Raw genomic sequence first — 17,110 nt, 5'->3', positions numbered from 1 at the left:
GTCTTATTTTTTTAATATGTCCCTTATGAAACATCTATATATATAAAAGGCAAAGCCCTCACTGACTGACTGACTGACTGACTGACTGACTGACTCACTCACTCACTCATCACTAATTCTCCCACTTCCCATTTACCTAGGGGGCTGAAATTTGGTACACTGATTCTTTAGGCATTAAATAGAAAAACTGAGTGGTTTTTATTCTGATCGGACTCTCGGGCTCCGCCCCAGTGGCTCTGGAGTTTCCCATGTTAGCCTAATGAGTACTCATATTTAAATGGAATTAATGAATCATAACAGCTGTTTCAATTAAACAAGTTGGTTCTGTTCTGTGATGTTCAAGAGCATTAAAGTTACAAGAATTACCAACAGAGTGCAGCACTATTATTTTTTTTAATTTATGACAACAGCTAATTTGCAACCAAAAGGTGAGTAAGCGTAGCGAACGAACTTCAACCTGGAGGCGAGTTAGCGTAGCGAACAAGCTAACCTGAAGGCAAGTGAGCGCAGCGAACGAGCTCCAACCTAAAGGTGAGTGAGCGTAGCGAACGAACTTCAACCAGGACGTGTGAGCGCAGCGAACGAGCTCCAACCTAAAGGTGAGTGAGCGTAGCGAACGAACTTCAACCAGGACGTGATTGAGCCATGCGAACGATGATATGCGAACATATGAAGTTAAACGGGGCAAAGCCCGCGGGTACAGCTAGTTCCTTATAAAACATAATATGTATGTCTAATTACAACAGTGTTATTTGCACAAAATGTTCTTTTGTTTCGCATAACCACTGTTGGGAATAGAATGTGCAATTTGTGTGCAATGTGACTTTTTAGCTAATTTCCCATACAGTGAATAAGATATGGCCAAAGTTAAAGTGATGGAATAAGTTTTTCACCCACAACTTATGTATTTGCATTTTTCATGATTGATTTGTAGCAAACGGATTGATGTTTAAATTAATAATTACAACTTACGTCAATCAATCCAGTAATGTTTATGGAGGACACACGTTTCGACCTTTAGGTCATCATCTTGAGTGCCGCCGCAGTCCCGAGCCCGTTCAGCCGTGCGCACAGTGATAGTTTTATTTAAATGTTTTCGTCTTCGTCAGTGTCGTGTTTTTATGTTTACGTGGTCTGACTATGTTTCACAATGTAAATTATTTGACGCGGTTGCTACACCAACAATGCAACTAAGTATGTAATAACCTAGTGCAACAGCGGAGCAGAAGATGACCTAAAGGTCGAAACGTGCGTCCTCCATAAACATTATTTGCATTTTGCAAATTTATCTCCCTATAAGGACATTTGAAATCCTCATAAAATGAAGAAAACACTGGCTATTTTCAACCATACAATTTTATTGAGTGCAAACCTAAAAGTTTTTCAATTTTTTTATAATAATCTTTAAAAAATGTTAACCTTCCAAATTTGTTGAACATTTTTTACAGGCTTATGTTTTATGATATTGAAGCATATGATTTTCCAAACAAAATTATATGTAAAACAATTGTCTTAAGTTTCTCAGTCAGGTACATTTTAGTAAAAATTGTGAATACAAACCTTTTTTGTATTCATTGATAAACATAAAACCAATTCTCCTTAGTCTGATAAAACCCTGCAAGTGCAATACATAAACAATAGGCCAACGTCAAGAACTAGCACAGAAAACACACTACTATTATTATGTTTAGTAGTATGTTTTGTGTGACCATTGACACTTGGAGGGATATATGTATGTGTGTAAGTTTAAACAAGCAAAAGTTATAAAATTTTGGTGAAATTTGGTTCAAACATGTAAACATATGTTTATTCGAACGAGTTCGGGAACATTGGACTATGGGTACGGGATTTATTTTTGACCCTATAAAGGAAAATTTCTTTCAAAACAATTCTGTAGAGCTTAAAACATTTAAAATAATTTATTAAATTGAAACATTGCTTGATAGTTATAGAGAACATTTAAAAAAATTTAAATTCCCATATTTTTATGAAGAGTAAGTAAATTGTAGTGTTGCTTGTTTATGGACTTTATTTTTATCAGATTTGGAAAATTATCAATTCCATTTCTCTAATACACTTTAATACTTTTCCTGTAGCAGCAACCTTAGATATAGGCCTACTCAATAAACTATAATATTGTAATAGGTATTAAAATATGACAATTTTTAAGGAGATATTTTTGTGAAAATCTAATCTGGCAAATAGAAATTTTTCTGGAGTTTTGCTAGAAGGTATTTGATTTTGAACATTGAACTTAACAATTTGTTTTGAAGTGCCGTTTTGCCAACATTCTTATGGATAAGGAAACAGCTGATCTCATTGTCAACGAGGCTATATCTCGCTTCACTGTAAGGAAATAATACTTTATTCATATCTGGGTTAAAGCTCAATCTTTACAACTACATTATCCAATAGCTACAAGTACTAGTACACTCAGTCACATCCATCTTTATTAGAATATACAGTATAGTAGTAATAATAATAGAATGAATCATGAATCAACAGATGTTGATGTTGATGAAAAAATGTTATCAATACAGCTCTAAGAAATCTTTAACAAGTGTTAAGGGTTACAATCACTACATCTTTGGACACACTAATATGTTTATTCATACATTTATTTTAAACTTAACAAACCAAATTATGCACTGTATATATATATATGTTTCCTTTCTATGCAGTATGAAACCATTTTTCACATTAGATACTGTAAGATTATGCACTATGACATGCAGCCTGAAATCAATGTGTCGGCATTGACCTGAACAGCTGCATTTTGTGTGCAGCAAAGCCGGCCAATTTTGGGGGAAAAAACATAACAAAACCAATGAACGTAACCTAAATATTATTCTAGCCACTTTTCAGTCACGTCATAACATAACCTAAATTAGCGAGCGGGTGTTAATTTAATTTATTTATACGAGTTTCCAGTTCACTTTCACTATTTTAGGGTGTGGGCTAAAAGTTCTATAACTTAACCCGTGATAAGATACATATCTGTCAATTATTGTCATTGTCAATGTTTTGTAGGCTTTCTTAAAAAAATAATATTAGGTTAAATATTTATTGCAAAATGGCTGTAAGAGCAGCAGGATTTGTAATTTTTCGCAGAAACCCAGATATAGAATATTTACTAATGCAAACTTCTTATGGGAAACATCATTGGACTCCACCGAAAGGTAAACACGACTAAGTTTTTTGATAATGAGTTGTTACTGTTGTAAGATTTAAAATATCCCTTGTCTGCTCAAGTCATAGGAGTTAATCCTCCCACTAGGCTAACCGGAACCCATAAAAATGTTAACTTTGTCATAGGGTCTAAGTTAAGTTAGGCTTGGAATGAGCATCGATGATGTTTTCGATATATCGATGTTCGATGTTTTTTAAGTTACATCGATAGTAGGCTAGGTTAAGTTACCAATGTATTTGTTTGGCTAACTTTGGAAGCATTAGCGCACAGGTTCTTTTCTAAGCTGCCTAGGCCTATATCAATGTTTTTTTACGAACATGGATGTTTTTGGCCAATGTACCGTACCGGTAGGCCTAGGCCTATTGAAATATCAATGTTCTCCATTTCAATTGAAAAGACCTAGTTCAACTTTCCACAATAATGTAACTCACTAACTTAAATAGTAAAGAAACTGATGACTAATCTATTTAATAACAAGTATAAAGAACTTTAGAGGCTTAATAACAATTTTAAGTGGCAAATTTAAGGGAGGAGAAATTCTCTTGTCACCTAAGTATTCCAACAATCCCTACAGATGTGCCCTTTGAATTCAAACGTTTACAGTTTCCTGTGCGACTCACATTTGTAATACCGGTACTGTTAACTATAAACAAATCTCAAGGGCAATCACTGCAAGTGTGTGGATGTGACTTTAAAAAAACCATGATTCTCGCATGGACAACTTTATGTGACATGCTCTCTCGTTGGAAAATCAATAATCTAGCCTAGGCCTCTTTGTTTACGCACCAAACTGAAAAACAAAAAAATATTGTTTACAAAAAAGCCCTTCATCAATTGTTTACTGTATAAGTTAGTGACGTTTTACTGTTCTAATTGTAAAACATAAGTTAATAGCCTAAATAATATTAAAAGTAACATAAAATGGATTGCTCTGAAATATAAAAGACCTTCCAGAGATTCAATATTGAATGGTTAACTTTCTTAAAATTGCAGCAACGGTTGATGGGTAAGCTAGTTTTATTTTCTCTCGACATATTTTATTTTATTCATTCCAACCGTCAAACCATTTTTCTTTAGAATTTTTTATGAAATCTAAATTTGTGCTCTACAATAAAAAGTTATTGAAAGTACCACCTACCTATATAAAAATGTGTGTAATAAAACTTTTTTCCACCCCAGTGGCATTTTTAGTTAAAGTCGGAAGAGATCAAACGCTTAATCAAGCGGTCAAATCCATTTAGGTTTTGTGGATGTGGCGGTAATTGGACCCGTCCCTCCTGCACCGAAGTCCAAGATGCTAACAACTTGGCTAGCAACACATCCACTTGGAACATATACCGGTATTTTCACTTAATACTATTGACTCACAAGTGGTAAATACATATAATGTAGGCCTAAGGATGGTAAGTGATGATCGATTTTGATTGGACACGTCAATCATTATCAAACCCAATGGTCACATATGGTTCAAGTGTTATTAGATGTATTTTTATGTATTTCCAGTAAATGACTAATAACATGGGCAATGCTGATTGCTGACTTAGGAGTTATTCATAACATCATATCTGGTGTTTCCCCTACCTGTAGGTTGATAGCCCAGTAAGTTACCTTTTATTGAGGCCTGGAAACCGATTAGGTTTAACTTTACTCTTTTTTTTGTTACTAGGGCAAGGATGACATTTCAGCAGAACTTTGATATTTGATTCAATAGATATAGAAGTACATGGTTTTTGGTTCTAGTCTAGGCTAAATTTGGTTAGGCTATTGATCAATCAATACTTTTATGCTTGTTAGTATGGAGTTGGATATAAAAGCTTTTGCCATAAGTCCCCCCCCCCCCTTTAAGCTGAATTCTTAAAGTAGATTATTGGTAATACATTAATAAGTATTGTAGTGTTATGACGCATAAATGATTTAAATTAAACACTCATGCGTCACATTTTCTTCCAGGACATGTAGACCCAGGAGAGACAGACTTTACGACTGCACTAAGAGAAACAGAAGAGGAAGCTGGCTTATCAGAAAAGGATTTAAAAGTATTTAAACAATTTGAAAGAACTTTGAATGTAAGTTGTACCCTGGTTTTATATATGCTGTGGTATTGCGTTTTTGGTACTTCAACTATTTGACGGAACATATTATGTGTCTCCAACACTTTTTATTTCATTTTCACTTTAATTATCAGTATCAAAATGAGATGGGGACGCCACCTAGGTGCATATTGCGTATTTTAACCCAAATACGAGTAAAGGATTAGTGTAGATTGTTGGGAGATGATCTGTGTAGCTCTGTTACTGACTAAGATCAGCTATTTCACCAGTCAGGATCATGTATTTAGAGCCTAACGATCAGGGACAGCTGGGTCCAGTTTCAAACCACCAAAAAGCTACTGACTTTACTAAGGATCGAATCGTAGACCTTCTAATAGTTACTTGGGGCCACTGTGCTACCCTTAAAAAATCTGGAATTTAGAAAATAGTATACAACCCCGAGTCAATTACTTCACACATGTAGCCATTATTAAAATTTAATTAAGACTATATTACTATACTAACAGCCTCCAGTAGGAAGATCTCCCTGGTTTTTTTTTTAAATTTATGCATAAACCGTTTGAGCTCAACAGCAAGACTTGCTTGTTTCGTCACCATGTCTGCCGCGGGTAATGACACCCAGTGCGTGAGGGTGCTAATGCTTGCAGCTAGCTTTGGGAAAATACAACTGTGATCTTAAAGGTAAAATGAAAACAAAAGTTAAATATAAAAAAAATATTCTTAGTTTCTGTAAACTGTTAACAAGTGAAAGGGTTCCTGATACCGCAGACGTTTCCAGATTCAAGTTTTGTCCTGCCATGACGGTTGAACCGCATCAGAAGAAGATTTTTTTGTTACCCTTAGCTGCTTCATCTTCATTGCTAAAAAAGTTTGTGACACACACTATCACTCTTGCAATGAAGAAGGTCTTAAAAAAAACCAAGCACCCCTAGAAAGCCATTCAACATACAATCTGATTTTGGTACGTGATTTTGCAAAAAAGAGTTCCAGCCATTCATGAAACGATTGGGATAACTCACTACAGTACGTTCTCACATTTGAATGTGTCTATTATGTAACGGTTTAACCGAACGATTAAAGGGTGGATGTGGAGAAGGTACCTATGAACCAAGTAAGGCTATGCTACCAGAGCTCGTTGACAAATACAACCCCCGTTTACATAGGACAATAAATTGTGACCAAATGACGTTTTTAGAAAACCCAAAACAGGAACTTATGTTGGTTCTCACCACGTGTGACAACACCAAAAAGCCCAAATCTGCACTCAACGATGTAGTGAGAATATCAAAGTATAAAACTCTTTTTGAATACTACCTTCAAAGTAGTACGGAATTTTTGTGGCTGACCGTGTGCCACACACCTTGCCTGTGCACAACTTGCTAGATGAACATGGGGACATTGTGAAAGGTGCTTTTTACGAGTCTAAAATGTAAAAACTATTCTGTCATTTGTCTGGTAGAAAAAGTGATCAAAGAAAAAAAAATTTTATCTAGTCAAGTGATGGGGACTAAAGAAAAAGGTAGATGGATTCCAGTCACCTTGTGTGAGACCGTGTTGCGACACTTCATCCGGATAAGTTTTTGCCACTAGCTCTATCGATAGGACAAGCGACAAGATGAACAAGGTCACATGAATCTTGGATATAAAAAAACTACGCTTTGTAGCTGAGCTGGATTTTACACAATAAGATACAAAAAAAAAAAACATTCAGTTGACTCAACTTGAGACCTCTAAAGTCCTGATACTGGAGCTCAGATGTGCCTTTGCAGTTTTAGAAAGCCGCTTTTAAAAGGTTGAGGCATGGTCAAGAGTGGTAAGTTGACCTTTCAATTGCTTTATTAGCACCCAATAGCCAGTGTCGGTACCGTACTGCCTGTGCAACCGAACAGGTGAGTACCTGGGCCTTGCTCACACTTTGCCATTAGCATCTGCAATATTTACGCTGAAAATTTGCTTGTGTGTGTGTGTCTGTAGCCAAGAATCACTTTACTATTTTGATTTAGGAATACAGTGAAGTTTTTTTGTTGTAGTTGTAACAACAGTTAAAACTTCAAAATTGCAGTTACAATTCACTGTTACATTTTGTACACATTTTACTGTTACAGTAGACCCCCTCTTAACTGACCTCGTATTAACCGATAATCGGATTATCCGCCTTGTTTTACCCGACCTTACTTTGAGAGCAGTTCGGTTTAACCGCCACTTTCTTGGAATCTCGGCATTTCCGCTCCCACGCTGGGCGATGAGAACTGAACCATGCGCTTATCTCCACAGGATATGACTAAGAATAAATTATTTTGTATTGGTCACAAAAAATATAGCATAGCCTATTGTCAGTTTGTCATCATCGTACGTAGCCCGAGCACATCTGATCTGATTTGTTATCTGTGCGGAAAATTTATAACATCATAAAGTGCGTTACGATTTTGAGAACTGATTATCTTGTCAACGCAACTTGTAGGGAGGGAAGGGAAGGGGGTTAACAACTCCAAGATCAAGATAGTTTTGTGCCTGGAGCCTCCAGTGAGAGGCTATAAATAAACATCCTGTCTTGTAACAAAATGGTTGCTTGTATCTTTAATTTCGACAAAAGGTTCTGTACTGTACTACGATGGATTTTTAAAGCATCACTTAATACATTACAGTACTAAAGTTTTTAAAATAGGAATTTTTATTGACTCTTGCCTAGTATTATAATATATTCCACTGAAAGTAGGCCTATTTGACATAACCGTGTTTTGTGTTTATTTGTGACTTTTCTATCAATACAAAAAAGGAGATAAGAGTACTTTATTTTATAAATAATGCAAGTATGACTTCAAAATAATGATTATATAATTACAAATGAATAGCACTTCATTATTTTATGATTTTAGGGATTGCCCGTTTTAACCGACCTTTTGAGTTATCCGACCTAGGTCCGGTCCCATTTGGGTCGGTTAAGAGGGGGCCTACTGTATGCGTATGGTTTAATACTAATACTTCCTAGCTGTGATGCAACTCAGCACCAATTCATCGTATTGCATATTGTGTTTTCTGTTACGTCCCATTGCTTTTGTACATTTCATGGCGTTTGACATTTATTGTTTTATCTTGTAACAATACAAACTCTTAGTAGCTGTGGTCTCTTACTCGACCTTTGTATTTGTTCCTTCACACTTGTAAGCTTGGAGGTATATTTCAACATTACAGCTACAATGTTTTATAAATGTTTATGTTTGTGAACAGTAACTTCACAATATTTGATCTTTTATAATTTGAGAATGTTTTCGTGCTGTTCTTGCTTGTTTTTACAAATTCAATATATAGTATCATTCGATTGTCTGGAATGTTGTGATCACTGTATTATACTAAACAAGTGATCATCCAACAACATTTTAAATCTTACATATTTTAGTTTGCCACGTATTGCTTCATTTTTCCTTTTACAGAATACAATACCTATGTCTCTACAACAAGTTAAACACTTTAGAGAAGAGAGCATATCTCCCACGTGTCCAGAATGAGGAGTGAAGAGGGTTACCATGGAACATCAATCGTGCTCGAGATCAATGTCCAGGAAAAGGACGGCGATTACAGCACTTTTCTACCAAAGCGATTTGCCGAGGCGCTGACAGCTGAGGAACTGGAGATCTCCTGTTAGAATGGAAGACGATACTTAGGGTTGAGTCTATCAATGTGCGAATATGAAAGGAGTAATGAATAAAGCATGATCATGGAGAACATTTTGTTGTTTCTAACCGAGTTTATTGTTTATGTGTAAGGCTATAATAGAACTAAGCGGTTCAGGGATCTGATGTGTATGCACACAGAGTTATTATACAGCTATTATGGTTTATTTAGCACTATTACTGGTTTTGTGTTTAATACATAGCAGAGTCGCGCTGTTGAGCTAGATTGGTTTATGCATAAATTAAAAATCAGACAAATCTATCACTGAAATCTGTATCTAAATACTGTATCTTTAATTTATAAAGACTCTTTAATAGTATCTGTTAAAACAATGACCATTGTCAAATTGTCATTTTTTCTATAGTTAATGTTTGTTGAAATTAAAATGAAGGCGGTGATACACTTTTAGTTGTATTTTAACAGCACAATTTGCCAAAATAATCATTTTTATTGTATCTTCTGCTAAGAGAATTAGTGGGAGTAAATCATATGTTTTTGTCTTATTATCACCGATGCATACGTCTTTTTGTTACAATATCTCTTTTCACTTAGTATTTTATTGTCGGGACCACGTAAGTTTGCAGTTGGTGGCAGCCAATCACAAGACGAGGCTAGTGCGACGTTGCCACATCACCCATTGACAACACTAATAAAAATATACAAAGCTATATTTTTAAATCAGCTGGTATTGTTAGATTTGGCAACACCGCACCGTTCTCATTGGTTCATTGAAAACCATATGGTAAATAGGCTCCTCCCTCAACTGCAAACTTATGTGGTCCCGACAATAGACACCTATTGAATAATAAAAATATCAGTAGGATTATTCTGTTTTCAGTACAATGTGAACAATAAACCAAAAATTGTCATCTATTGGCTGGCTGAGCTTGTTGACAAAGACAAAGAAATTAAAATGTCAAAGGAGCATCAAGACTTCAAGTGGCTGCCTCTGGAAAAAGCTTGCGAGTTGTCTGGTTTCAAGGACTTTGCCGATCTTCTGAAAGAATGTCAGGAGTTCATTTGTAAAAGCCTGTGATTTATTAGTAATAATTTTTTCCATACCCTTAAACGTTAAATAAACTTATTCTTATATACCCATTTCCAGCTTTTGAATCTTATTAACCAACCTAAAGTAAAAAGAACATTTCTACACGGAGTACAAGTTTGAAAGCTAGTGTTTTTGTGCCTAAGTTTTGTTACCTATTTTATGTACTAAAACCAACTTTCTAATTAAATGCTCAACCTTTACTTTAACACATTCACTGTGTACCAACAACGGCAAAGTCGAGCGAACCAGTTTGGCTTTCAAATATTTCGGACTGACAAATAGCAAATGATGTTTAGCTTTAAGACGAAAGTCGACGTAGTTTGCTTAAATACTCACAGATAGCAGCACCGTCTGGAACTAGCCGGTCTCATTGTATTGCCAATTGGAAGTAGCAAGACGGGACAAGTTGATTAATGATTTCTAAGCTTGTCAGTGATTTTACAGGGAAACGTACCAACCTATACCACAATAAAGCACCCTTTCCTAGCTAAACGCAGACTTAAAAATGCCCGTTCCTCCCGGTGTGCTGCTGCGGAGAAATTGAATGGAATGTAGGCAATGTCACCACTCACAGGCGAGCGCTCAGGGTGGCAGAAACGAACTAGAGCACACACCGAGTGACCCGCAGCGAATGTTTTAAACCTATGAAATTTAAGATTTAAAAATTACACATTTAAAACACACAACACAATTTGAACATTTTATTTATTTTGTAGGAGGTGACAAAGCTGGGAAATTTTACGTGATGAAGCCATTGTTGTTAAACATGTAGTTTAACTTAAATTTTCTACACGTGTCGTAAAGCCTGTTTTGACCTAGAGGACTGTGGTTGAGAAAAGACAAACAGTTCTGCTGCCCTCTGCTGAACTTGGAAGATACTAGCCAGCACTTGACTTTGCTTTTGCATGCTGCGTTTACCACAGTTTATCGACCCCTCACTCACACTTGTACCCTTGACCTCTTAGTACCACTGGTAACAGAGATCTGTGACTGAGTGGACATTTCGTATTGCTTCATCTTATATTTTAATAATTCAGTAAACAAGATTTTTTCTTTGTTGCCAATTCTTTAATTTGTGATTACTCCAAAACAAAAAATGTTTTTTCCTACAGTCACCCGACAAAGTTGGCTTCCTTGTACTGTTTATAGTACAGAAAGATGCTAATTGCTGCATATTTATACTTTGCCGTACGGTTTATACTTTGTCGTACGGTTTATACTTTGGCACACATCAGGATCCCAACGAAACAACACAAACAGTGTGGTTCTATTATGCACGTAATCCGTGTACGCTTGGAAATAGGTTGGCAACACTTAAAGATAATAATACTATGAGCAGCTGATTGACTATTATAACTACGATTTAACCTGTCATTTTGTGTTTATAGTTTCGGTATTTCTGAACTTTCTGGACTTTCTTTTAAACGTTTTTAAAACATTCCTACGATCTTAATAAACAAGAAAATACCTTTAAAGCATTTTTTTTAGGTGCAGAAACCACTTCTAATTACAAAAACATACGAAATTACCACTCCCACACTTAATTGTTGAATTAGGAACTATATTCTCAAGTCGCGGAGCACATTTCTTGCCAAGGAAAAATAGCGGAGTGATACGGGCCGGAGACTACTTTCTCTAGGGCACCTATTTGTGTTGCCAGCTGAACCTAAAAACGTGTTGTATAGTGTTTGAAAGACTAATTATTTATATGCTTTATAGTGACTGTAGGAAAAATATAATGTGTAACACGAGTGCAAAAGGCCTTTGCTGCACTCGAAATCATTCCGCACGAGCCTATTGCTCTTGTGTGCAGCAAAGTGCCACTTTGCCCACTACTTACACAAATAACTATTGAGTTTCACAGACTGTTATGTAATCAGGGAATTGATGAATCAGTACTTCTACTTAAGCTTGTAGCCCAGCAACCAAATACATCACTAACAATCACCAGTCAAACCAATGGACTGGTATTCCAAGAATATTTCCAAGGAAAACAAAAACAAAAATTAGTGCCCAATAAACTTTTTACTAATCAACAAAAATCTTACGACATGTACATATATACAATTCAAATTTTACTATAAAGCAGTTTTTTTGACAACTTTATGATGGCACCAAATCCAACACCTATAATTTTTTGGAATAAAGTATTGTGTTTTCACTGGTTCTGGTTTACAATTAATCGGAAAAAATACTTAAATCACAAACATGCATAGCTCATACCACCCTATTTAACATCCCTAAACGGATTATAAGTTTAAGAATACTGTTCCATTTACAGCTAAAATAAAATTCATGCTATTTAAAATCAGTTTAATCAACAATACAATAAATATGAGTAAATGTGTATAACATAGTAAACTTGTAAAACACACTTCCTAAAAATTAAAATATAGTTTTTTTGGCAACTAGTAAATAGCTTTCGTCTATTGGTGGTTTCTTGGCAGTTTAATTGATGTAAAATTACTAAACAAACTGGAAACTAGGATAAAATTTACTAAAAACTTAAATAACCTAAAAGTGCAGGAAGACTCAAAAGGGGAAACTAATAAAAGGCTGAATATATTCAGGGCGAATAACACTAGTCAAACTATCCCATGCTTAATCTTTTTTCCATTTAGACTTTTCACCAACGGATCAATATAATTTATAATTTTAACTAAAAATCTCAAAATTGTTAGGCATGGACTATCTGGATTCTATTCTGAGTAAAGCAAAGGAATGTGGAGAAAGTTCTCGTAGGCAATCTAATCGGTAAACTTTCTGTTGGTGTTCTTGCCGAAGAGTGCGTTACGTATCTGAGGCACCAACTGTTGTGCTATGAGGTCCAACCTGGCTTCCAGAGTGTTGGAGATCTTTATCTTGCCTCGTTGAGCGAGCAATTCAACACCTCCACAGCTATCTTGCGGCAGAAAACTCTCCGAGTCCACCTTCAGGTTGATCTCCTGGCCAGAAACCTATAGAACGGTAAAAACTTAGTAGACTAGAAATCGTGGGATCATCCTTAATTGTTTCTAAAATATAAAAAAGTTGAGTCAGAATGTGTTTACAGCCTAACATTTTAAATAAAGGGTATCAATCAACATACTGATATATAATCCTCCTATTTGCTTAATTATATTGGTAAACCGAGGGAGTAACTATGAATTGTTTTGGCGAAATCACAAAAATGTTAATAATTTTAGAACTCTAACTGTTACGGCATTGGGGGTTATACCGTTGTTTTGAGGGTCTAAAGGACTATAACCTACTAAATGTTTACCAAAATTATAATAGCTGTTTTTGTAGAAATCTTTTTTCCCTATTATTATATGGGTAGATAACTAAAAATTTTTTTAATGAAGAAATGCGCCTGGAGATAGGCTACCATAGATTAGTACGCACACACCAAATGTCATCAAAATCTAACCATAGGTGTTGACGAGAACAATACAAACGTATTTGTTTGCCAACCAAACAAATAGGCTATTACTAGTTTTTACCTTGCTGAATTCCTCAGCTATGGCAGGGACGATGCTCTCAGCCAATGGAATATCAGCTTCACGCACTCGCAGGAGCACATTTGGTTCCAACAGCTAGAAAACATCAAAATCATCATTTAATTTACAACATTTGTTTAATTTACACGGTAAACTTTTGTCAGTTTTCTACTGTTACTAAGTTTGACCCTGAAACTACAGGTAGTGTTCAAAATGGTTGAGACATTGATGATTCCAATATTGAACAAACTCCTATACAAAGCATGAGCCGGGATGGTCTCTCTTGATTTTTTTTATCTAATATTAAAATAAGATTCAATATTTAACAGTTATAGTTTCTTAAGAACAATGGACCATTGTGCTCTACGTTACATGCTTAATATAAGTTAAATGTGTTGCCTTATTGGCCAGCCAAAGAAAGTTTAAAGTGTCGAGTTATAAATAGGCCCTACTTCTGAGAATAGTTGATTTATTTACAATCCCGAATAGGCCTATCCTTTGCCACTACAACCAAAGAATTGTTAAACAGTTGCAACATGTATTAAATTGATTTAATTACTAACTTACGACATTGTAGAAGTTTGTATGCCATACTAGTCATTACAAAGGACTACACACAACCTAGCCAGAGTTGTTAAAGGAGAAAATGGATTTTAGACTCTAGAACACTATAAAGTAGGTTCATCAATGTTATTTTTTAAATATAAATGTTCTACAGTTGTTCCTTGTAGATGAGTTGTCTACAATAAGTAACCCACAATCAATCATCATAGGTAGGGGTTGAAACCGAACATCCGACACAGAATTCTCTTGCTCTAACCAATAAGCTACGTCCCTGCTCCATTAAAGAGCCAGTTGCAATCATAAATGGCTTGACAGAAAATTTACAAACCTGTAGCAGTCCTTGAACGGTCAAGGCCTTAAGGACCTCTGAGTATTTTGCTGTGTTGCGGCTAAACTCAGACAGCCTCTTGCGAGCTTCATCCAACACGGTACGAACATGATCCTCTCTCACTTTCAACACCTTCAGTCGAGCTTGGTTCAGCATGTTCGATGACTGACTGTAAGCCAAATGCATATTTGTGGATAAAAAAAGATCTATTAGCACTGAAGCACTGTTTTTGTTATCTAGTTAAAATGCATTTCAGCACTAAAAATTAGAATAGGCCTACGGTTAATCTATTAATATTTAATTAAAATTCTAGGCCTACAATACATTAAATTTAAGAAGTGACTAGAACAGATGAACAGTACAACTAAAACAACTGAAAATTTGAGTGACGAGGACTATTAAGTAGTTCTAATCTATTCTATTGTAGTCAATTGCATCAATCCTGGAAACAAAAAACTAATGAATGATTAATCAATTATCATTATTTATTGATGCTGATATATTTTTGCCAAACCAACTACTACATTTGTCCAATAGCAGCATTTTTAATGGTTTTGGTATCGCCAGTACTCAATTTAAAAAAAAATGATGTGCCGGAACTGTAACCAAGGCCCTATTTAATGTGATTTGTACCTATTTAGCCTACGCAAATAGTTTTATCTTTCCGAAAGAGATGAACCAGTACGGTATTCCATTCCACCGCAATCCCCTGAAAGATAAGCATTGGGTATCGCTAAGGCATCGAAAAATTTTGTATAACTTAATTAGGTTTTTACGCTATAGAATGAAACTTAACAATAGTTTCTATATTACAAACCACTTACACTGCCAGGATGGTGGGAAAAGAAGGAAACAAAGGTTTAGGAAAGGTTGAGAAGTTAACAAACATACATTTTTTTCTGAAGTTCAACTTGTTTCTCTTTTCTTTCATAGTATTCCATGATCTTGAGACGTTGGTGCTGAACAAGCCTTCCCTTCTCAATGTTGAACTCTTCTTCAGCCTTTGCATCGATCTCTTCGGCCTTTTCATTGGCTTCTTGCTCAATGAAAGCCATCATATGCTTGATCTATAAACAGAATAGGCCTAGTTGAAATGAGTTGACATTGTTAGGTCTTAAAAACTTTGCTGGAAGTGAGTCAGAAAGCTCTTAAATGGCTTAAAAGCCTGTCTATTTAAATGGACTGCAGTGAAAGTTATTTTCAAGTCTACAAAATGGAGGCTACTGTAAATAAGAAAAAAAATATACTGTTTGACCTAAAATTAACTTACCATTGATTAAATGTAGGCCTACCATTTTAATATTTATTAAAAAATATAATGTAGTTTTGATCACTCAGGTGGCTGGCTGTAATGCCCCTGTTTTTTTAAGCAAACTTGAGATATAGCCTATTTCACATAGTAGGTTTTCCCTGCCACACAGGACAGTGGTGTTGCAAAAAAACACTTACGGTACCCGTTTAACAAAACTAAGAGTGTTGGCCAGCAATACCACTGGCCAAAAACACATTTATTCCATAAAATGTTATCATCGTGGATGCTATAGGTCGGCCGGTTAGAAAACTACCTCCTCGTAACATTGGTGCGAGAGAGAGAGATACCGAGCTGTAGGCGTGAGACAGACTATGGCTCTTCCCCCACTCCGCTACCGCCCCACCCCCACCCTTCCCGAACACCTTAAATATTAACAGCAATTAAATTATACAGCTTTTATCAAAATGTAAACAATTTCGTTCTTCATAACTTGAGAAAAATAGGTCCTGCAAAAAATATTGTATAGCCAAAATCGCACCAATATTTGAAATTGAGCATCATGAAATGTTATTTATCATTGTGTAAGCAGTTCCATATATATACTATATATATATTCCATATATATACTGAAAGCTGCGCTTTTTACAACCATGCTCTAAGTTAGCCAGTCTTTTTCCAATGAGAGGATTTTTAAGACAGTACACTTTATAAATCACAAAGTTTAAAATCAGCTTTTATAAATGTTGACCCGTCCTATTAAATTTATCTATTGGATTTTTAATAGGGCATAGATTAAAATAAGTATCCGCAGTAGTGGTAAACCAAATCTTTTCTAACCAAAAAATTCTGAAGTCTTTGGTCTAGATAGAGAATACAAGCTCTAACCTACATTTCAAGGCCATCATAACTTAGTAGGCTTGAATTAGGCTAACATAACTTATATAAAAAATCATGCAACATCAGCAGCTTAAAATGTTGATTCTCAGTCAAATGTTTAAGGGTACAAAGATAATGAGATTTTTTATCAGGAGTCAGATATGTAGGTAGCCTAACTTATCTTGTAACAAAAATGATGTGGCTTTGGACTATCCTGACAGAGTCACATGACTTGGGAGAGCCTATCTTCCCATTAGAAAAGAGGTCCCCGTCAATCAAATTCCTAACTTTTTGTAACAAATGCCATTAAAAATTATTTTTGTAACAATACAATAATCGTGTTTAACTTAATGCCAGAATAGTCGAAGAAGATAAAAGCGTCTAAAATAGAAGCTGAAATTTCGGGTCTTAGTACAGACACCCAGTTGGAACAACTGATTAGGGAAAGGATATTTACTGCTTATTTTGGATATAAAATTAGTAAAATTTTTAGCATAACTGGAAAACATACCTGCTTTTGTACGTCCGCATCACTTAAAGCCATGATTGATTGAAGTTAGATACGAATTTCTAGAAATACAAATAAAATTGTCTGAGAATGTAGACCAAGCCCTGAAGAAGACGATGTCACAGACAGACAGGCAGAAGAA

The 17,110-nt window shown here is 35.4% G+C and overlaps 2 protein-coding genes across 2 annotated transcripts; one reads left to right on the top strand and one right to left on the bottom strand.

Annotated features, from left to right (window-relative positions):
- The first annotated feature begins 2,872 nt into the window (after positions 1–2,872).
- On the top strand, positions 2,873–10,012 carry LOC128992529 (bis(5'-nucleosyl)-tetraphosphatase [asymmetrical]-like). The gene is made up of 3 exons (XM_054416151.1): positions 2,873–3,179; positions 5,141–5,256; positions 9,752–10,012. Exons 1-3 carry the CDS (start codon positions 3,074–3,076, stop codon positions 9,947–9,949), a joined length of 420 nt encoding a protein of 139 aa, XP_054272126.1. The 5' UTR covers positions 2,873–3,073; the 3' UTR covers positions 9,950–10,012.
- A 1,955-nt stretch (positions 10,013–11,967) lies between these two features.
- LOC128991767 (V-type proton ATPase subunit E-like) lies at positions 11,968–17,095 on the bottom strand. The gene is made up of 5 exons (XM_054414949.1): positions 16,972–17,095; positions 15,224–15,399; positions 14,333–14,501; positions 13,444–13,536; positions 11,968–12,918 (listed from the first exon to the last, which is right to left on the bottom strand). Exons 1-5 carry the CDS (start codon positions 17,002–17,004, stop codon positions 12,709–12,711), a joined length of 681 nt encoding a protein of 226 aa, XP_054270924.1. The 5' UTR covers positions 17,005–17,095; the 3' UTR covers positions 11,968–12,708.
- Between the last annotated feature and the right edge of the window lie 15 nt (positions 17,096–17,110).

This window comes from Macrosteles quadrilineatus, unplaced genomic scaffold (assembly GCF_028750875.1).
Source record: "Macrosteles quadrilineatus isolate MER2022 unplaced genomic scaffold, UCM_ALF_1.0 Scaffold_4__1_contigs__length_99947679, whole genome shotgun sequence".
Lineage (NCBI taxonomy): Eukaryota > Metazoa > Arthropoda > Insecta > Hemiptera > Cicadellidae > Macrosteles > Macrosteles quadrilineatus.
This window is presented reverse-complemented; position numbering and strand designations above follow the sequence as displayed.